The sequence below is a fragment of the Humulus lupulus genome, chromosome 7, assembly GCF_963169125.1.
Source record: "Humulus lupulus chromosome 7, drHumLupu1.1, whole genome shotgun sequence".
Classification (NCBI taxonomy): Eukaryota; Viridiplantae; Streptophyta; class Magnoliopsida; order Rosales; family Cannabaceae; genus Humulus; species Humulus lupulus.
This window is the reverse complement of record NC_084799.1, coordinates 47,399,009-47,422,293: the sequence shown is the minus strand read 5'-3', so window position 1 is coordinate 47,422,293 and position 23,285 is coordinate 47,399,009. Positions and strand designations below refer to the sequence as shown.

General features: G+C 38.1%; 2 protein-coding genes across 2 annotated transcripts; one reads left to right on the top strand and one right to left on the bottom strand.

Annotated features, from left to right (window-relative positions):
* The first annotated feature begins 6,867 nt into the window (after positions 1-6,867).
* On the top strand, positions 6,868-10,665 carry LOC133791786 (internal alternative NAD(P)H-ubiquinone oxidoreductase A1, mitochondrial-like). The gene is made up of 9 exons (XM_062229702.1): positions 6,868-7,445; positions 7,930-8,143; positions 8,233-8,393; positions 8,619-8,684; positions 8,973-9,136; positions 9,446-9,560; positions 9,786-9,965; positions 10,044-10,207; positions 10,342-10,665. Exons 1-8 carry the CDS (start codon positions 6,999-7,001, stop codon positions 10,194-10,196), a joined length of 1,500 nt encoding a protein of 499 aa, XP_062085686.1. The 5' UTR covers positions 6,868-6,998; the 3' UTR covers positions 10,197-10,207; positions 10,342-10,665.
* A 503-nt stretch (positions 10,666-11,168) lies between these two features.
* On the bottom strand, positions 11,169-13,111 carry LOC133791787 (selT-like protein). Its single transcript, XM_062229704.1, has 4 exons — positions 12,722-13,111; positions 12,525-12,598; positions 11,737-12,055; positions 11,169-11,553 (listed from the first exon to the last, which is right to left on the bottom strand). Exons 1-4 carry the CDS (start codon positions 13,007-13,009, stop codon positions 11,449-11,451), a joined length of 786 nt encoding a protein of 261 aa, XP_062085688.1. The 5' UTR covers positions 13,010-13,111; the 3' UTR covers positions 11,169-11,448.
* Positions 13,112-23,285: the final 10,174 nt, after the last annotated feature.

Sequence of the window (23,285 nt, the reverse complement as noted above, 5' to 3'; positions counted from 1 at the left end):
GATCAGTTTCTCTTTAACAGCGTTTAAAGATTTTTCTATGGTTGGAGTTAATGAAATAGAAAAAAATCAATTTCATGGTTTGAAAAAAAAAACGGAAGACACAAGTTCCAAGATCCAAAACAGCTCTTAACCAAGAGAGCCCATTTCTTTTTTATCCTAAAATATAAACAAAAAAGTGAAGGAGACCATAGGGAACTATCTTTTTACCTATCTTCACCAAACAGATGAGCATCCAAGTCCTAACAAACAATCTTCTAATGAATATGCCTAACTGATATAAACCAGACTTTCCTACGATAATTAAGTTTTATGTTTTGCCTAAAAGTATTTGTGGTTAGATCTGCAATATGTTATAAATAATGCACACATATACTTCATATAACATTGTGATGACTACTACTGATTATGAGTCAAATTTTCCTCCTCTCAAGAAGTTTGATAAACAAGATGACCAAGGTACGGTTTCTCACCAACCAAAAGTTCAAAACCCCACAACCAGAAACATGGATGGGTCTCTCAAAAAAGCATCTCCAGCTGAAAAAGTTCTCAACTGACAATCAGAAAATGTGATTGCCCAAAACAAGGTCTTAAAGCAAGTCAAGTTACAAAATACCAGAATAGAGACAGTAGTAAAATAATCTTAGACTACTATCATCGATAAACTCACTGCAAAAATCCAACAGACTCATGAAGAGCTTCTAGCCATTATAAAGAAAACTCAGTCCCAATGCCAGTATTCCTAGCAAAAGAAGCTGAAATGAAGAGCCTTAAAACTCAGTATGAATCCCTCAAGAATCGGTTCGGCCAGCATGAACCAACAAAGGCACCTTCAACTAGCTATTTGGGAACTCCGTCCCTGTTTGGGATAACTACGACGCCGGTCCCTTGGCAGTTTGCTACAATACCAAAGACCTCCCAGCCTTTCCTATTACTGGATATGTGCAAGAGGACTCTGTTGTAAGACTAAGACGCATGCTTGATGAAAACCAACAACAGAAGACAAAAAAAGGGAAGAAGAAAGAATCACCAAACCAACCGACAGACGAACTTAAGCAACTTATGGTTCATCCAGCCACAAATCCTCTGTCATGGATGATTCGACATACGAGCACTCTCCACATCGCAGAAAAAAAAAACGAACTCAGACGATCAAAACACTTCGGCTAGTTCAGAAGATTCTTCAGATGACTGGTCTGAAGAAATAAGTTCAACTTCTAATGATACTATGCTTAGTGATCCCGAAAGTCTATCCAGCGATGACGATGGAGCAATTCCACATTTGATGGTTCAACCTGATGAATCAAACTCACAGACCAAATCAATTATCACAAGTGAAGATGAAAGTGGAAATGAATCAACAACACCACATGTTCCCCAAAAACGAAAGAGTAAAAGTTCAAACTTTCAAACTTTTACTTTAGATTGCCTCCCTCCATCAAAATGGCGCGAAAGGTTCCAAGAGTTTCAGGCTTGGCTCAACCTAGAATCACAAAGACCAGAAGCATAAACAGGAACGGTTCTCCTCAACTTTGTCTCCCGTTTTACAAGCACCCTACAAGACTGGTGAACAAGTTTGGGTGATTACAAACAGATGACATTTTTACAACTTCCACCTGTCACCAATGCCCTGACCTATCTGTATATTGAATTCTGCGAACAGGACGCTCAAGTCACTGAAAGACTACGCGCAGAATTCTTCAAACTAATTTTTTTTTTAATGGATAAGAGAGATATGGAGAAGTATTACAAAAAGATGACTAAACGGCTCTACCAAATAGGTGGAATTGATGATCCAAATCTAAAACAAGCTTTCCTCTCTTCCATACCAGAACCACTAGGAGAAGAAACCTTCAGACTTCTCTCGGGAACAGGAAGAACCCTAGATGATGTTACGATTGGAGAAACCTATCAGCTAGTTCTAAAAGCATTAGAAAAGATGTGCTCTCAGCACAAGTTTATCCAAGAATTCATGAAACAATCCAAGAAGCTCGGAAAGGTTTGCAGCCAAAAGGACCTACGGATCAAATGTCCATCAGAATCAACGTGTTCTTGTCTTCCAGAAAAAAGGAAACACAACAAAAGGTTTAAAACCTTTAAGACCTTTAAATCCTCAAAGGAAAACAGACGTCACTCGTTCAAATTTTTAAGGAGGAAGCACTCTTTCAGGAAGAAGTCCGAGAGATGTTTCATCTATGGCAACAAAGGACACTATGCCAAACAATGCCCCAAAAGGAAAACTGCCAAACTGATCTCCCACATTCAACAAACAACTAGCATATCTCTGGAAGAAAATGACCTAGAATCCATCTTCTCTACTGATGACGAGATAAATCCGGAGTCCCTCTGTGCATTCGAACAACTAAAGGCTTCAGATGAATTCTACCACATGGCAGCTACTAATACAATACAACCATCACCAATCATCTCCATGCAGATCCTCTCTACAAAATATGCTCGGCCAGTCAAAGTAGCAGCCTTCTTTGATACGGGAGCATCATACACCATGATGAACCCTGATGTTCTCCCTCCACAATATTGGAGGAAAGAAAAACAGTTATTCCACGCTGCAAATGGAAGCATTTTCTGTACAGAGCTCATCAGTAAACCAATTAAATTACAATTATTCCCAAGGTGCTCTATCATTCATAGAGTAATTGGCTCAAAATTACCAGGGAAAGATCTAATTGATGGTTTTTTGATGTCTACACCAAGAAAAAGGGTTTACGAATCCTATCTTGTGGCCTTGGCTACAAACAACATTTCGCTCCATGAGAATCCATACCAAACTATTTTCTCATGCCTCCCGATCCATTCTCCAAGGTCAGAGAAAGGCTCATAGAAAATTCCTATGCCACAAGTCATGTTGAGTTCCTCCAAAAATATGAACGCCCTCTATGGAAAAATCAACAGTTCTTCATCAGTTTACCATTCAAGCTCAATGAAGACATTAACCCTACCAAGGCAAGTCACCCAGGCATAAACCCAGAGCATCAGAAAATGGCAACCGAGGAATGCAAAGAACTACAACAACAAGGATTGATCGAACCACCCACCTCTTCATGGGCATGCCATGCTTTCTACGTCAATAAAAGATCAGAACAGGCTCGAGGAAAACAAAGGCATGTCATCAATTACAAGCCCTTGAACGAATTTTTGGCAGATGATAAATTCCCCCTACCAAACAAGAATTCCCTATTTACAAGCCTGTCAAAGACTCAAATATTTTCGAAATTCGATCTAAAGCGAGATTTTGGCAGTTGGGTATCAAACAGGAGGATAGGCACAAAACGGTCTTCTGCATTCCAAATCACCACTATCAATGGACTATCCTTCCTTTTGGTCTCAAAATAGCCCCATCACTGTTCCAAAAAGCCATGACTAAAATCTACGGCCCCATTCTAGATAAGGCATTGATCTATATTGATGATATATTGATCTTCTCACAAGATGAACAAGGACAAGATGAACAAGCCCATCACAATCTACTAGCCTAGTTCATCTCTCTCATAGAAGCCCATGGGGTCATGTTATCCGAAAAAAAAGATGATCATTGGACAAGCCCAAATTGAATTTCTGGGGATGAAGCTTATTAAAGGCCAATATGAGGCCCAACCTCGCATAGCCCAAGAATTACTGAAGTTTCTAGAAAAGGACTTCACAAAGGTCCAAATCCAACAGTTCTCAAGAATTGTAAACTATTTACGGGATTTTGTCCCGCGACTTTCGGAAATGACAAGACCACTCAATGACATGCTTAAAAAGCAAACTCCACCATGGTCACCAGAGCAAACTGTAGCAGTAAAAACACTAAAGGAGATAATGCAGACACTACCACCTTTGCAGATTCCTTCTGATGGGAAAAGAATCTTGCAAACAGACGCTAGTGATCGGTATTGGGGAGCTATCCTACTTGAACAAGACAAGACAGGGAAAAGGAAAATATGTGGATACAAGACTGGCCACTTCAAAGACTCTCAGCTCAACTATCATTCTACCCTAAAAGAATTATTGGCAATGAAGATGGGTCTCACAAAATTTGAATTCCATCTGATAGGTCGTCATTTCTTGGTAGAAACGGACTTTGCCGCGTCAAAGGAATGATTGGTCTAAAAAAGAACAAAATGACAAATGCCCAACTTTTGAGATTGGCAATCTGGTTTGACAACTACTCTTGTGACATTAAACACATCAAAGGCAAAGACAATAATGTGGCTAATTTCTTATCCAGATCACCCCTTGTTATAAATCTAGCCTCAAGATACTCACCAAGAACCATCCTCATCGCCGTCCAAAAACCATTACCTACCATTCCATTCATACTCATGATGGCTTCTTCCTCTTCTGCCAAACACAATCAATATTTTCCCTGGGATGCAAAAAAATATCCTTTCGATGACATCCAACAAATCAGCCAGAGAAAGAGCAATTCATAGAGCAATCTTTCTTCAGGATTTTATGATTTCCAAACATGGACCTTCCATACAAAATGACTTTGGAATCCATCCAAAGTATCCATTTGCCCAAATACTACCTCTTCGAGATGTTATCTTCACACCAAAATCAATAGCTCACCTTTTCTGGTATTTGGCCAGTGTTTTTACCATAACTGTCGAGGTACAAACTATGGTCTTACACACATCCATAAAATCATTCTTGGACCAAGAAATGTTCAAACTAGCTTACCAAGTCCAAATGGACATTCTGTCCTGGTTCGTTCCATTGGAAAAATGGAAAAAGGTCCTATCGGCTGAATGGAAAAAGGTCCAGAATAACATGCCCACTTTTATCTACCCACTAGGCACAGATGTTGCCAGCCTAATGAACTGTTATACTGTTCTCTTTCTTAGTCTTAATGCCAAACTTGATGAATAACAGAATATAATTATCAATCTGGCATTCGAAGTCTATAGGTCAAAAGAAGAGCCACTATGTGGTCTTGGGGGCCAAGAATACATGGACATCCAAAAAAATATATTTGAGAAAAATCAGACTATACCTCCTGAATTATGGCTTAAGCCAGAAAAAGATGCTCCTTGGGAGACGTTCCCTTCTGACTATACTTGAAAAATAATGAAGGCCCTTGAAGCCTTCCATATTTCAAAAAATGAAATAAATCAGGTCGTCAAACTCGAAGAAACTTTAGAGCAAAAATATCAGTCACTACACAAATTGACCGACACTGAAGAGGTAATTTTGTGAAAAAGTAATTACTTTTAAGATTCTCAAGACCCATATGCTGACACTGCAGATATGCAAAATCTTTATCTCTTCTAGTACACAGGAATAGAATGGAACATGGCATATACAGACTACGACGCCTGCCCTCCAGCTAGCAGTGATCAGGATGAAGAATAACCGACAGGATGGAACCTACTTCATGAAGACCCAACATATGACTCTGACTATGGGGCCAGCCATGAAACAATCTTTAAATAAATATTGTGTCTTTTAGCCTTTGGTCAGGGAATATTATCCCTTATCTTGTATGCTTTACTTTATGCTTTTGTCGTTTAGCCTTTATGTTTTTGTCGGTGAATCTTATCCCTAATCTTGTCTAGGGGAATCTTATCCCTTATCCTGTCCCAACTATGGTTGGTTTTGACTAGGGTGGGTTAAGTTTGTATGCTTGAGTATATGGCTATATAACGTCATCATCTCCCTTTGTGTAAGGCAGAGAATTACGAAATAATACAATATCAGAGTGTTTGTTTATAAAAAATGTTCTTCTAAATCCTTCCTTCAGAGATTTCGGAAGTAGAGATAATATTCAATATGAATTATATCTGAAGGCAACTACTGTTATAAGTTTTTAGATTAACCTTCGAGTTAATTAATCTAGTAATTTATTATTAATGATCGTAAGTCACGCAATTTGGAGTGTGAGTCGTGCAGATCCATGTGAGAAATTGTTGGGTTTATTAATTCGTTAGTTTATCTAACTAATTTATATAGCATGAACATATCAAAAAAGTAATAAATTCATTCTAAAAATAATAGTAGCAACTCTTATCCCAACTTGTTTTGTCACCTAATTGTCAGTCATATCTTTAATATATATATATAGGTGTTTTATAGTAATACTTAAAAAAAAATAGTTTTTTATTTAATTAATTAAAAATTTGACAATTAAACTTTGGTAACTTAATTTTTATTTATTATTTTTTAAAATTTTAATTAAAATTCAATAAATTTTATAAATAGAATTTTTTTCACTTTCAAATTTTTTTTAAACCGTTTTTGACTTTTTTATTTTTTTTTTCATTCTCTTCTTCAAATCAACACCTCATATTGTTAAACAAAAAATAAAAATAAAAATTATCAAACACGTTTATTATTTTTTGTTTTTAAAAATAAAAAACAAAAATAATTATCAAATATATTTTTATTTTTTAAAAATAAAGAAATAAAAATAAAATAATATTTCTATTTTTATATTTAAAAAATTTGAAAACAAAAATTTTACCAAACAAAAACATAATATTTTAGTTGGAGCATTACTGAATTGAAAACTAACATTAGTGACATATACACTGTCCTCAATTAATCGTTAAGTAATCAAAATCAACCACAGCCATTTTATTTTTATTTAAAAAAAAAACAAAACAAATAATATTAGACTGAAATGAATTAAATTTTTGTATAAATTTTGTTATTTTAATTTTTTTTTTTTGTCAAAATTATTTTAAAAGTTTTAGATAGATCATGTATTAACCTCAAGTTGGATACAATTTTGACTCATATACTACGTGGATACGTCATAGCAGCCAAATGTAACACGTGGAAGAAGCCACGTCATCATCGTCACCAGTTGACCTGTTGACTACATCCTCCCCTAATATAATGTAGGCCTCAGCACTTAAATCTCCCTATTCACAGCATTTAATCTTGATACGGAACAGTCCAAGCTTTCTTCTTCCTCTTCTTTTTCAATGTCTGCTTCATACAGAATCTGAAATTCTAGAGATACCCATTTGAGAAAAAAAGGTGATAAAGCTACCATGGCTTGGTTGCGGAGCCTCATCCAACTCTCAGTCACCAAATCCTCGTCCATTAGAACCAGAAAAACAAACCCATTTCCCTTGCCAACGCTCGCTTTGATCGCACAATTCAGCTCAGCTCCGACGCACGAGACTCCGCGGGTTACTCCTTATTCGGGGTTGGGGCCCGCCAAGCAGGGCGAGAAGCCGAGGGTCGTGGTTCTGGGATCCGGATGGGCTGGTTGCCGACTCATGAAGGGTTTGGATACCAGTATGTACGACGTCGTTTGCGTCTCGCCTAGGAACCATATGGTCTTCACGCCTCTTTTGGCCTCCACCTGTGTTGGGACGCTTGAGTTTAGGTCCGTGGCTGAACCCATTGGGAGGATCCAACCCGCCATTTCTCGGGAACCCGGATCATACTTCTTCCTCTCGAAATGTGTCGGCATCGATACCGATAAACATGTGGTATGTTTGGTTTTTTATATTCGCTTTTCGTGTTTTATTGATTTGTATATTTTGCTTTGAAAAACTGGAGAATTGAGATGGATAGTAAATGTATCAATTTTGATTTTTGGGGCCAATTTTGATTTCTATATTGATAGTTGCAACTTGCAATAAATGAATATGCAATGATAAATGATATGCTAAAGAAATTTCAATTGAATGTAGTGTGTTTATACTTTTGAAATTTTGGTGAAGAATATTAAGTCTTTGATTTGATTCAATGCGTTTGGTATAAAAGAAATTGTGGGGTGGGGGCCAGAGTCTGAAGAGCACTAATGCCTAATGGTGAATCAAGTTGAAATCTTTCGGTGCATATCTGATTCTGCATAGATATTTTTTCCAACATTTGCAAGCTTTGTTCGTTAGAAATCGTTGGTATAAGTGTTGGGGTCTTGCGTTTTGGAATGGCTTACATGTAATGGTTTTGATCTTTTGGGTATTTCAGGTGGAATGTGAGACAGTTACTGATGCAGCAGAATCTTTGGATCCTTGGAAATTCAAGATTTCATACGACAAGTTGGTTATTGCATTAGGTGCAGAAGCCTCAACTTTTGGAATCCATGGTGTAACAGAACATGCAATTTTTCTTCGTGAAGTGTACCATGCCCAAGAGATTCGTAGGAAGCTGCTGCTAAATTTAATGCTGTCAGATATACCTGGTATTCTAAATGCAACCATATTCTAATGATTGTTTGGGAATTCAATCTGATTTTGCTGGATTAACTCGTGAATTTTGGTGTTGATGCAGGGGTTTCAGAAGCAGAGAAGTCTAGACTCCTGCACTGCGTTGTTGTAGGTGGCGGTCCCACCGGAGTTGAGTTCAGTGGAGAACTTAGTGATTTTATAATGAGAGATGTTCGACAGCGATATGCTCACGTGAAAAATTATATTCATGTTACCTTAATTGAGGTTTGTTAACTAACAATTTTTAGATGCAACTAACTAATAAGTAGAGTATTCTTGCTTAAAATCTTTGCCCTTCTATTATTGTTACTGGAGCTATGCAATCTGCTTTACCTAACAAAAATTGAATGGTAAATTTGCTTAAGGATTTTGTACAAATTTCAATGAAAGATTCTAAACCAATTCTAGAATATGCCAAAATGCTATCATAACTATGTAATGTTGACACAGGCAAACGAAATATTGTCTTCATTTGATGATCGACTCCGGCATTATGCAACCAAGCAGTTGACTAAGGTAAATAAATATATATATATATATATATCTACAATTTGTTTATTGTATTTTGATGGATTCCTCTTGTACTTAATTGTGTTTTCTTCAAATTCATGATTCAGATTAATACACCCTATTTTTGTAAGAGGAGCTTTTGTCCTTACATGACGATGAATATTAATTTTTCAAAATTTTCTTCCTCATCCTCTCCTAGTGGTCTGAGCCTAAAATTTCTGGAATAACCCACTGAAATTATTTTTCCATTGTACATCTGGACCTTTTCATGTTTTATTTAGTCTCCTCCCTCAGTCAGGAGTTCGTCTTGTCCGTGGGGTTGTCAAGGATGTCAAAGCTCAAAAATTAATTCTTGATGATGGCACAGAGGTTCCTTATGGGCTGTTAGTATGGTCTACAGGTGTTGGTCCATCACCTTTTATAAAATCCCTTGACCTTCCAAAAGCTCCGGGTGGAAGGTAGGCTGCATATGCTTTGTTTTTTTTCAAACAGTGTTAGCGTGGCATAAATTTTCTACATTAAATCTTCTCAAACCACCACTTTAGACCAGATGAATTTGAATTCCCTTGGATTTGCTATCATCTTAATGAATAATATTGAAAATGAAAAATTATTTGTGGAAAAGTGCCTAAAATTTCTTGTTATCTCTTTCATGAGCGTTCCAAGTCAAGTACTTCTGTCATTTTTGCCTTCGTTGTATTTTTCGATATCCAGATGAATGACATGCTTCAGATAGATACTATTGAATTTACTTCGCACATTAACAGGATTGGTGTTGATGAGTGGCTGCGTATTCCTTCTTTGGAGGACGTATTTTCGATAGGAGACTGCAGTGGCTTTCTTGAAAGTACTGGAAGATCGACCCTACCAGCGTTAGCCCAGGTAAGCTGTATAGACTATATTTTAAAATACTTTTCCCCTTTATGATTTTCCTTTAATTTAGAGAACTCAAACTCTAGCTCCATAATACTCTATAAGTTAGATCAGACAACTCACCTCTCATCATCTTATATAGCTAGATATGATATCTCTTGTTCCCTTTCCAAGATATGATTGGTTTTGAAATTTTAGTGTAATTGCCAACAATATCTTATTTTCCAAGTGAAGGTTGCAGAGCGTCAAGGAAAATATTTAGCGAATCTCTTGAACAGAATCGGTAAAGCTGGTGGTGGTCCTGCAAACAGAGCGAAGGATATCGAATTCGGGGAGCAATTTGTTTACAAGCATTTAGGAAGCATGGCCACCATCGGCAGATACAAGGCTCTTGTGGACCTCAGACAGAGCAAGGTGAATTTCCAAGTCATAAATCTATTATGCTTTTTCCTTTGAGGTTCTCAAGCTGAAACTGGGATTGTTCTTCATCAGGAGGCGAAAGGTGTATCTCTTGCTGGATTCCCGAGTTGGTTTATATGGCGCTCGGCTTATCTAACGCGCGTGATAAGCTGGAGAAATAGATTCTATGTGGCAATCAACTGGGCTACAACTTTTGTGTTTGGCCGTGATATAAGCAGAATATAAATTTGAAAAAGGTGCATATATAATCATGTTTACACCAAACCCTTGCTTATTATATATAACACCCCGTTTGTGTACAGCACAATAAAGTTGCAACATTCTCGGCTTTCTTATCACTAGTCTTACATAATCTTTTTATTATGTACAGGGCAACAAGCAGTATGATCTAATTGAGTGAGTGAGTTTGCAGCTGGACCTGTCTTTGCATAAATGAAAATAGGTCATCAACGATCAAGTTTATAGCATTAAATGGGATAATAAAATATTATACTTCTTGTAAATGTCATTATTGGTCCATAATGTTCTCTGAATGTTATTAGCTGGTCATTATGTCATGATGTACATGAGAATGTTTAGCGAATACATCTACAAGTATAACGATATTGTAATAGTGCACTATAGTGTTTAGTCACGTTTGACTAACTTATGAAGTTGAAGGTGCAAGACTAATTAATCTTGCTTTCTGGTGGAATTATTTGTTTATATTCGATTTGATGTACTGTGCATTTTTTCGATTTTTCGTGCAAGAATTTTCCAAGCCAACGTGGCTGGTGAAAGATGAGGTTTCAAGCAGAGGGGAATTACTATCGTATCATAAACTATTTCGATCCTACAAACTTTTTTAGATCTTGATTATTTTTATTAATTTTGTAAATACATTCGACGTAACAATGTAATGCGTGGGATCATTACATGAAATTACCAAGTTCAGTTATGATAAACAACAATTTTTTCTTTTTAACTACAAAAATTAGAATAAATTTTGCCGTTTCAAGACAAATTTCTGTAATTTTCCCATAAAAATAAAAAATTATTGACACATTCATCAACAACTTTTCATCAACATGACTCTTTGGAAACCATGGGATTGTTTAACGTCTATTACCAGTTATTCCTACAGGGTCATGAGACCAGTCATTCAGGTAAATTGCGGTTATCTAATAAGTAGGAATATTAATGAACTCTACAGAGGAGTTATCTATTGTGCAATACTCTTATCGATTTATTAAGATGAAGATCTACGATCCTTACAGTGCTTGTGAACTTGTAAAATGAAATGACAAGCTTCATATGGCACTCCTTTTCTCAGCATCAACAGGGGCAATCCGCTGAGAAAATTTCTAAACTAGTTTCGTATATATTAATAATACTACATCAAAGTACTTGCCAAAGCAAAGGATCCATCATTGGCACCACAACTAAACAACCTAAACGTTAATTGACATTCGCAACTGGTATATCCATATGCAGTAAACTAGGACCACAAACCTCCAACGCCAGAATTACCCAGCTTTTTGCCAACAACGTTCCTCAGTTCAATTTCTCCTGGAAACCTACCCTCCTTTAGTTTAGAGAAAACCTGTAAACGCAGAATACAACAGTCAAAAACTTTGAGGTGGCAAATATTCACCTGTCAATCTTTACAGAAACACACGTCTAAAACATTTGTATTGCAAATGAATCAATGTTTGCAAAGGCAGAAAATGTAACCAGTTCCTACTAAAAAAACTAGAAGTTACAGATAAGATTAAAGGTTACTGACCAATTCATTGTTGAGGTAGACCTCAAATGCCCCAGTGCTTTGGACGAAGGATTGCAAAGCATTGCCAAGAAGCCAAGTAGAAGCAATGGTGCCAAATTTATTCGCACGCAGAGAATAAAACCAAGGGGGTGGGGTCATAAAGCCCAGCATTGGAAAGATGTGTTCACCCGCCACAACAAGCCCAACAGCTCCAATTTGGGCAACTGGAACCAATTTGCTAATTATACGCTTAGGCAAAGTTGGTGGATGATTCGCAAGAGCAACATCAACCCCAGGAAAAGCAGTCTCCAACATCTTTTTCATTGTAAGGGCATTTCCCCTAAAGAAAACAGCATGGATTGATGAAAACTAATAACCCTTTACTACGATTGGCCAGTAGAAGAATGTGCAATAATCTCAGTACCCAAGACCAATTTAAAATTACAGCAACAAAGAACAAAAACTAAATCAGAAACTTAAACCAGCATCAAGAATGGACTTTGTAGTAAAGGAAAATATTAAAACATTAAGCAATTATTCCGATACATTGAGTTGCATTTTGGGGAGAATGAACAAGCCCGCGACTCGAAAAAACTCATATTTCTTCCTTACTTGATCATAAACTAATAAAGACGATTATAAAGAAGAGAAAGGATTAAAAGCAAAAGGGCATAAATTTACACAAGAGATACACAACTCCAATATTTAATCAAAACCCAAAAGCAAAAACCACGACTCCACCATCACCGACCAACAGTAATATCACCAAGCCCCGAAAAAGGAGGCAAAAACAGAGAATTCGAATGTACCTGTACGAGCAAGACGAACAGAAGAAGATGTCGATTCTGCTGCCGAGGCCAAGTCCCCCAGCACTTACTTCATCCTAAAATACAATCTTCCTTTTTAATCGAGGAGAAACAATATACATACTAAAATAAATAAGCTCGTGGATGTGTGCGATCGCTTGTTGAATTTGAATAAAACCTAAGAATTTTGTAATATTTACCTGAGAGGAAGCATCTAGGGTTTCAGGGACAACGGTAGCTTGTTCAAGCTCACGATGTGGAGGATGGTGCGGAGGATGAGGGTGATGATGGGGGTGATGATGGGGGTGATGCGGTGGATGATGATGCGGAGGATGGGGGTGGTGAGGTGGATGATGATGCGGTGGATGGTGATGGTGGGGTGGATGGTGGTGATGGTGAGGTGGTGGATGTGGAGCGAAGAGGCTAACTAGGTCGTAGAAGAAGAGAAAAAGTGGTAATCCGATCAGAAGAATCTGAGCGCGATCCATCGCTGTACACAGAGCACACTCCACTCCCCACCCCACCCCCACCCCACGCTCTACAGAACTGGAGCGAAAAAGGGTGAAGGAGAAGACTTCCAAGTCTCAACTTCTCAACTCTGACGCAAGTGGTCACTGTGTGCATAGGTGCACTGTGTCTTTTCAAGCCCAATGGGCTTCACAATCACAATAAATTTTGTAATTTGTATGGAAAAATTTAATAAAAAAAAACACAATTTATAAGAGAACTACCTACATAGCACAATTAAAATTTAAACAAACATAAGGTATAAGCAAAGGTAAAATGGTAATTAACATTGCAATACTCATTTGCTAAAAAGTCAATCAAAATCTTTTTCAAAGACGTTACTTGGACAATTGCTTCCATCTTCGACATTTCCTTCTCTGTTGATAGCTTTCTTCTCTAGAGACATCATCAACGTTCAATCAACAATAACAATATTTTGACCTCACCTCCAGTAGAAATACTTAACAAAAATTTGATTATTGTGGTAAGAAAATTAGTGATACTCTTCTCCATAATTCAAATCAATTCCAGCAATCTCTCGATCAGTTCTGCTGCAATATTTGCCATTTCCAGTGACCTGCATCTCCGGTATCCAATTAAGAAACAAGGTCTGCAAAAATCGTCTCATCTGTCAATTCTATTCTATTGTCATTTTCTTCTATTTCAAAACTATTAATTTCCTAAATCTTGACATAAAGCTATTTTGTTTGCATACAAATTCAAAATTATTTTTGAACTATTACCTTGATTATAATGATAATGATCATGATCATGATGTGCTTTCTGAAAACACAAACTATTTATAAACTAAAAAATTGAACAAATAAAATAAAATTTAAGCATAGTGATATATGTACATTGATTGACCAAAAATAGACAAAAAATAATAACTCTGAAAATTTTAGAATTTCTAATTTGTTTTTTTCAATAAAAATCATTTAATATTGGTGTGAATTTTAACCGCCAAAACATTCAGTAAGAACATAATAACCAATTACCTTGAAAAACTGTCAATATATTCAATTAAGTGTTTTAGAAGGGTATGTGATTACAGATTAAGGCAACCAGTTACCTTCCCCAGTTACAACCAACTAACTCCTTAAAAAAATTATCAAATTTTGCAGGTATGGACAATACTACTTCTTTGGTTCAATTTGGAGGCAAGTGGAATGAAAACAACGAATACTAAGGGTACAAAATTTAATTCCACCAAATCGTTCTCTTCACAACTTAGTGAATTTGATAAAAATGGAGATAAAGGAAATAGCAGCAACTATTGAAGTTTCTTATCAAAAAGCCAAAGGAACACCACCAATGAAGTTGGAAATAGACAGCTCAGTGTTGTTCTACAAGGAAATACAGAAAAAAGTTGCTGCAGTAATAACATATTTACCATTATGTGTTACTATAGTTCAAGAATCATGCAATGAAAATAACATGTTTCTACTAGCAAAGCAGATAGCTGCAGCAGAAGAAATGGAGGTGGGACATTAGTAATGCAAGTCAATCAAGCTTTCATCAATGAACAAATGTTACTTGAAGAAGGAATGTCAAGCACAACAAATGAGGTCAGCAATGTGTCATACATACCTCATCTTGCTGAAGAAGTAGTTGATTTCATAATTGAAGACAAAACAAAAATAAAAAATAAATTGGAGGAAATATAAATAGCAATATCTGATTACAGAGTTAAAACAATAGAGAAAGGGCAAATTTTCAAGGACAAGAACACAATCAAATCAGCTCTTAACTACTATGCCATGCTGCATAACTTCCAGTTCAAAACAAAAAGATCAGAACCGAGAGAGTACCTAGTTACCTGCGCAGATGACATATGCAGCTGGTTTGTGAGAGCATCTAAGTACAAAGACCAAGATTTATTCAAGGTACGAAAATGCATTCCAAATCACACTTGCTCTATTGAAATTGTTATGGGGGACTATAGGCAAACAAAAAACATCGTAATTGGTAAATTAATAAAGAATAAATACAAGTCAATCAAAAGAAATTACACTCCAAATGACATCATGAATAACATGAATGATGACTTTGGAGTAACCATGGGATACACAAAAGAATGAAGATCATGAGAGAAAGCTTTGCACCTAGTAAGAGGGAACCCCGATGATTCATATCAAAAGTTGCCAATGTATATTCACATGTTGAAGCAAGCAAATCCAGGAACAATAACACTGATTAGTGATGAAAATGCATAATTTTTATTTTAATGGTCAAAGTAAATTAAGTTTAATTAATATTTTCATGGAATTAATATAATTTATTTTATAAATGAAAATATTTGATTATGATTTAATTTATTGTTATTTTGTAGAAATTAAAGTTACATTTTGGCATAGAGAAAAAGAAAGAAGGAAGAGAGAATCAAAACTGAAAAGAAAAAAAAAGAGTTGAAAAAGTAGCATCTTTTAAGAGAATTAGGCCCAAAATGAGCCCAAACAAGTCCAGGCCCAAGCTTGCCACCACCTGGACACGTAGCGCACCTCTATTGGCCACGACTTGGTCAAAATTCCAGCCACCCATCAGCCCATTTTCTTATGCATATTGGGCCTTGAACCTTCCATTTTGAGCTCTAAAGCTCACATTTTGTGGTGTTTTAGAAAAAAATGCAAAATGACAATTCACTAAAATTGCTAGGTTAATATTAATAATAAGATTTGATTTTTCAAAATCATATTTTATTATTAATATTTCAAATTTATTTTGTAGACCCCATTTATAATTTAATTTCTTTTTAGTCATTTTCTCATTCTATAAATAGAGACTCTTCTTTTAAGTTTGATATGTAATTTGGAGAGTAAAGAAACTATAGCAAAATTTCTACTCACTTTCTTCTCATATTTTCTTGGGTTTATATATTTTTGGACCCTGTGTTTTGTCCCATTACCTGTTTGGACCCTGTATTTTGACAAATTACTTTTTGGACCCTATGTTTTGTAAAATGATTAAAATAAAACCCTAAACCCGATTTTGGTCAATGTTTTCTCAACTAAAATCACAAATAATTTACCAAGCTAACAATTCAGAACAAAAATAAAATCATTCTGCTTAAAAACTGTGTTGTTATATTCAATTTTTTCTTCATCAAAATTGAGTTTAGGGTTCTATTTTAACTATTTTACAAAACATAGGGTCCAAAAAGTAATTTGTCAAAACACAGGGTCCAAACAGGTAATGTGACAAAACACGGAGTCCAAAAAGGTATAAACCCTATTTTCTTCTTAGAATTTTGTGAGAATCATGAACATAATGGCCCAATCTTCCTAGGAAGGTTAGGGATGATTCCATATGCTAGTGATGTTATTTTGCTACTTTGATTTACTATGTCCCTAATATAATGTATTTGAGTTATTTGTGTTCTTTCATCCTCATCTCTATTTTGTTATCTTTATTTACCTGTGCTAATAGTATATAGGATTAGTCATACTCTTTCTATGTGCTTCTAATTAGTAAAAGTAATATTGATACATAATTTTATGTCTAATCTTCTATTGTATTATTGTCCTTTGGTATTTTGTCATTTTAAGATTTTTCATAAGATTAACATTGTGCTTTTAAAGTAAATAACTTTATAACTCAAATGGACTTTTGTTAGAAAATAATATGGACTTTTGTAACGCCCTGGATAGCCAAGACCGTTACACTGTGTGTTTATAAAAGTGCTAGACTTGCTAATCAAGTCATTAAGTTGAAAACATGTTGCTGAAACTATAATGGAACTAAGGTTAAAAGATTTTGGTCTTAAAAGCAGCACTCTTTTTGTAAATAAATATTCTTTGCTTACACGGGATCCCAAAGATAATCATATTAAAATCATTTACAAAAGATTCACGATTTAAATACAATATTAGCCATACTAAGGCAAAATAGATAGTTCAGCGACCCCTGTCCCGATCCACTTCTCGGCCAAGGCGACCGAACAGCTGACTATGTACATTCAACCCCGCAGCTCTCCATCTCAGGACTGGTCTAACTTGTCTTTGCCTTTACCTGCACCACATAGCACCCGTGAGCCAAGGCCCAGCAAGAAAACACAATAACAGAGCATAAGCAATCAACAGACAATTCAATATCTCGTATTCCATAAACATGTTCTTAACCATTTAAACATTCAGAATAACCAAGTATTCAGCATATCAAACATATCTCACATCATACATTAATTCACAAATGATAACTAGGGTTAGCGCCCTCAGGCCGCACCATCCGTTATCCCACTGACTCCGGCCCGCTTAAACCGAACTCAGTGAATATTAAGCTATCCTCGGCTACCAGTGGCCAAGCCGCGCCCTGTGCGCAATTATTGTATACGACACCCTTAGGCCGCTATCACATGTCCCATGGCGTAATACCATCATTGACATTATACAAATATTGGGAGCTCTTAGTCCCATCACAAACATATAACCGGGTGCAATTTTCTTACCTTTGAATTTGCTAGCTTTGCTCAACAAAATCCTCAAGCACGATCCTTTCCGAGCCTTAGCGCAGACTTAATCACAATCATAGCCCAAAGTCATCATCAACCCTCAAGTCCATAACCTAGCCTTGGGACCAATCCCGAGCCCTTGGGAAGTCCTAATTCCACCAAACAGGGTGGTGGAATCGAACCCCGAACCCTTGGTCAAAAACCCTTGTAAATAACCCTAAAATATTTTTCTGAAGACAGGGTAGCGCTACAGCGCTCATTGGAGGGCGCTACAACGCTACAAACATAACCAAAATGTCCTCAACAAGCTTGGCCTAGCACTACAGCGCCCAAAGGCTAGCGTTGTAGCACTAGTCACAGACTGCCAACACCACATTTTCCCTTCCTGCGATTTCCCCGAGCCAAACTTAACCAAAACTTCTCCAAACCTTCACCAAACTCAAAATCAAGCTCACTAACATGTCTAACTCATCCCAAGCATCATAACCACATAAAATCTAACCACATGCACCTCTAATCCCAAAATTCACCATAGTCACTCCTAGACTTCAGAATTCAACAAAACACAGTCAAAACTTCAAAGTTTAAAGTTCAGAATTTATACCTTTGATGGAAATTCGATTTCAAGTTAACTTTGTGACCTCTTTAGCTTGTTCTTCCCTAATTCCTTGGCTTGAATTCCCCTAAAGTTCCCATCAACTCAGCTTAGACACCATAGTTTAAACTAACCAAACCAGAAACTGAAAACTCTAAAGGCTTACCTCAAATATTGATGTGTTCTTGCTAATCCCTTGCCAACCTTTCAAGTTTAGCTCAATACTCTTGTTGCTCAGCCTAAACTAGCTCCCTTCTAAGTTTTGCTCCAAGAAAATTGAAGAGAAAGGGTGAGAGAATCACCAACCGACCCTAAGAAAACTGCTATGTTTTCCTTCATTTTCTTTTTCTTTCTTTTCCTTCTTTTCTTTCTTTCCTCAGCCTTCTACCTTTTTCTAAAATTCCCACTAAGTATAAAGCCTCAACATACTTATCTCTTGCAAGCCAAATGACCATAATGCCCTCCCTTTTAATTTTAAACCTTTAAGTGCATCTAGGGCGTTTTGGTCATTTCATCTCAATTCCCGCTAATTCCTCGAATGTCTCTAATATTTTCCGCTTAATTCCCGACACCTAACTAATCTCCAATTATATTCCTCTATACCAAATAATTTCCAATATATTACCTACATTTCCATAAATACTCCCTGGCTCGCCCCGAGCCGGGTATAAATCATCACCGTGACTTTTTCGCTAACTCGCTCACTAGGATCATCTTGACTCACAGATCACAAATATATCCACATAATAATGTGGCCTCAACAATTATCGCATTTATATACAGTTATGCCCTCAATGGGCCAAAATTACAATTATACCATTTCTACCCTAATCAGGGCCTACATGCATACTAATACACATAGTCATGCATCTCAAATATTCAAATAGCCATACAACATGCTTTAAATCATTAAATCACAAATATTCCAATTATGCCCTCCCGGCACACTAATCAAGGCCCTTAAGCCTCATTAGTAAATTTGGGTCGTTACAACTATCCCCTCCTAATGAGAATTTCGTCCTCGAAATTTACCTGAATAACTCAGGATACTGATCCCGCATCGCTGTCTCAAGCTCCCAGGACGCCTCCTCGACCTTACTATTCCTCCACAACACTTTAACAAGAGGAATCATCTTATTCCGCAATACTTTATCTTTCCGATCCAAGATCTGAACTGGTTGCTCTTCATAAGCCAAATCTGTCTGTAACTCCAAATCTTCATACCTTAATACATGAGTTACATCCGAGACGTACTTTCGGAGCATAGAAACATGGAATACGTCATGGACTCCTGACAACGATGGTGTCAAGGCTAATTTGTACGCCGCCTGACTAATCCTTTCCAGGATCTCAAATGGTCCAATGAATCTAGGGCTTAGCTTGCCCTTCTTTCCAAACCACCTCACCCCTCGCAGAGGTGAAACTCGAAGGAACACGTGGTCCCCACGTCCCTACGCTTAGGATCAGCGTAGCTTTTCTGTCTGCTCTAAGAAGCAAGCATTCTAGCTCGGATCTTTTCTATAGCTTCACTTGTTCTCTGAACCATCTCTGGCCCCAAGTATCTCCTCTCGCCCATCGCGTCCCAATGAATGGGTGATCTACACTTCCTCCTATACAACATCTCATAAAGAGCCACTCCAATTGTTGACTGATAACTATTGTTATATGAAAATTCAATCAACGGAAGATATTTACTCCATGAACCTTCAAAGTCAATCACACACGCTCTGAGCATATCTTCCAATACCTAAATCGTCCTCTCAGACTGTCCGTCAATTTGAGGATGAAAGGCTGTACTAAACTTCAACTGAGTCCCCAAAGCCTTCTGCAGACCACCCCAAAATTTGGAAGTGAAGATAGGATCCCGGTCTGACACTATAGACTTAGGAACCCCATGGAGACGTACGATCTCCCTCACATACAACTCAGCATACTGATCCACAGTATATGTCGATCTCACTGGAAGAAAATGGGCTGACTTGGTCTACCTGTCTACTATCGCCCACACCGAGTCATGAAGCCCCATTGTCCTGGGTAAACCTCCCACAAAATCCATGGTAATGTCCTCCCATTTCCATTCAGGAATACCCAAAGGCTGAAGCAACCCTGCTGGTCGCTGATGTTTAGCTTTCACTTGCTGACAGGTTAAGCATCTGGCAACGTACTCCACCACATCCTTCTTCATCCCGGGCCACCAATATAATGTCCATAAATCTTGGTACATCTTTGTGGTACCCGGATGAAGCGAGTACGACGTCGTATGAGACTCATCTAGTATCTCTCGTCTGATCCCCTCATCAGCTGGAACACATATCCGTCCCTGATACCGAAGTAACCCAACCTCATAAACATAATAGCCCTTAGCTACTCCCGCTAAGATATCCTCCATAGTCCTCTGTAACTGAGCATCTGCTAACTGTCCTTCTCTGATCCGCTCTAGCAGGGTCAGCTGTAGAGTAATATTGGCCAACCGGCCTACCACCAACTCTATCCCTGCTCTGACCATCTCATCAGCTAACTCCCTTGAGATCTGGGTGGAACTGTACAACTGACCTGGGCCTCTCCGACTCAATACGTCTGCCACCACATTGGCTTTCCCCGGATGGTAAAGAATGTCACAATCATAGTCCTTTACCAACTCAAGCCAACGCCTCTGCCTCATGTTCAGGTCCTTCTGTGTAAAGAAGTACTTCAGACTCTTATGATCAGTATACACCTCGCACTTCTCCCCATACAAATAATGTCGCCAGATCTTCAGTGCAAACACCACTGCTGCCAGCTCCAAATCATGGGTAGGATACCGCTGCTCATACTCCTTCAGCTGCCGTGATGCATAAGCTATGACTTTCTCATTCTGCATCAACACACAGCCTAAACCCAACCTCGATGCATCACAATAAACAACAAAATTCCCTTCCCCCGAAGGAAGACTCAACACAGGCGTTGTAATCAGTCGTCGCTTCAATTCTTGGAAACTATCTTCGCACCTGTCTGACCAGATAAACTTCAAATTCTTCCGTGTCAATTCTGTCATCGGTGCTGCTATCTTTGAGAAGCCCTCTACAAACCATCTGTAGTAACCCGCCAAACCAAGAAAACTCCGCACCTCTGAGGCATTCCTTGGCCTCGGCCAATCCCTGACTGCCTCCACCTTAGATAGATCCACCTTAATCCCATCTGCTCCCACGATATGTCCAAGGAATGTCACTTCTGGTAACCAAAATTCACATTTCTTAAACTTGGCGAACAACTGATGCTCCCTTAACCTCTGAAGAACCTGTCTAAGATGAAGCTCGTGCTCTGTCTCTGAACTGGAATACACCAAGATGTCGTCGATGAAGACAATAACAAACTGATCTAGAAAATCCTTGAACACCCTGTTCATTAGATCCATAAAAGCTACTGGGGCATTGGTCAAACCAAATGACATGACCAAAAACTCATAGTGCCCATATCGCGTTTGGAAGGCCGTCTTAAGTATGTCCTCATCCTTGATCCTCAGCTGGTGATAACCAGATCGAAGATCGATCTTTGAGAACACCGTCTTACCCTGCAGCTGATCGAACAAGTCATCAATCCTTGGTAGGGGATACTTATTCTTAATAGTAAACTTATTCAATTCCCTGTAATCTATGCACATTCTCAAGGTCCCGTCCTTCTTCTTCACAAACAGAACTGAAGCACCCCATGGCGAGTAACTAGGCCTAATAAACCCCAAATCCCGAAGCTCTTGCAGCTGTATCTTCAATTCTTTCAGTTCCGCCGGTGCCATCCTATATGGTGCTCTCGACACTGGCTCTATCCCTAGCGCCAACTCAATGACAAAATGAATCTCTCTACGCGGCGGCAACCCAAGAAAATCCTCAAGAAACACATCTAAGAACTTGCAAACCAATCTGGTCTTCTCCGGTCCTACTGGTAAAACCCTGGTGGTATCCACCACATTAGCCAGAAAGCCTATGCATCCACCCTGTAACAAGTCTCTGGCTCTCAATGCCGAAATCCTGGGTACGCGGGGTCCATGCACCGCTCCCACAAAAACAAAGGGATCCTCACCCTCTGGCTCAAAAGTTACCATCTTCTTCCTGCAGTCAATGGTAGCTCCATATTTAACCAACCAATCCATACGTAAAATCATATCAAAATCCTCCATACTCACCTCAATCAAATCTACTGACAACTCCCTACCATCAACTATCACTGGCAGTGCTCTAATCCACCTTCTAGATACTACCAGTTCCCCCGTAGGAAAAATAGTCCCAAACCCTGAAACACAATACTCACTAGGTCTACACAGTCTATCAATCACCTTACTAGAAACAAAGGAGTGTGTAGCACCAGAGTCAATTAATACAGTAAAAGGAGTGCCAGCACTAGAAAGCTAACCTGTCACTACCGAGGGACTAGCCTCGGCCTCTGCCTGCGTCAGGGTGAACACTCGAGCTGGAGTCAAGTTGTCCACCTTCCCTGCATCTACCTTCTTCACAGTCGGGCAATCTTTCCTGAGGTGTCCCACCACCCCACATACATAACAGGCCTTAGCCCGACACTCGCCCGGATGGCGTCTCCTGCATCTCGTGCACTTAGGATAAGTCCTCCATGAATCACCGCCTCCCTGACGGCCACCCTGAGTACCCCGACCTCTCCTATAAAGAAATAAAATAAAATAAAAATAAAAATATAAAATAAATCTAATTTTGATTTCTGAGAGTGGATGAATCATCACGAAACTTTTAGTGACACTTCGTCCAATTCATCCGCCACTCCTTCCACCAATCCTGCTTCTCCACAAACTTTAACTGATAATAATCCATTCACAATGGCTCGCAATGATGAAATACAACCAAGAACTCTTAATGATTACCTCCATCCTACTCGCACTTCCATGCCTTCATGCATTATCTTCCCTCCTAATATGCCCGCATTAGACTTTAAACCTGACATGATTCAACTCTTGCCCACATTTTATGGAATGGAAAATGAGATCCCACACGTGCATATTAGACAATTTGAGGAGGTAGTATCCACGTTCTATAACCGAGCCGAAAATTTCGATTCTGTGCGACTGAAATTCTTCCCTTTCTCCTCGAAGGACAAAGCCAAGAGCTGGTTATACTCTTTGAGATCTAGGTCAATTGAAACATGGGAAGAAATGACCAAATCCTTCTTTCTGAAACACTTCCCCAGCCATAAGACCAACAGTCTAAAACGATAA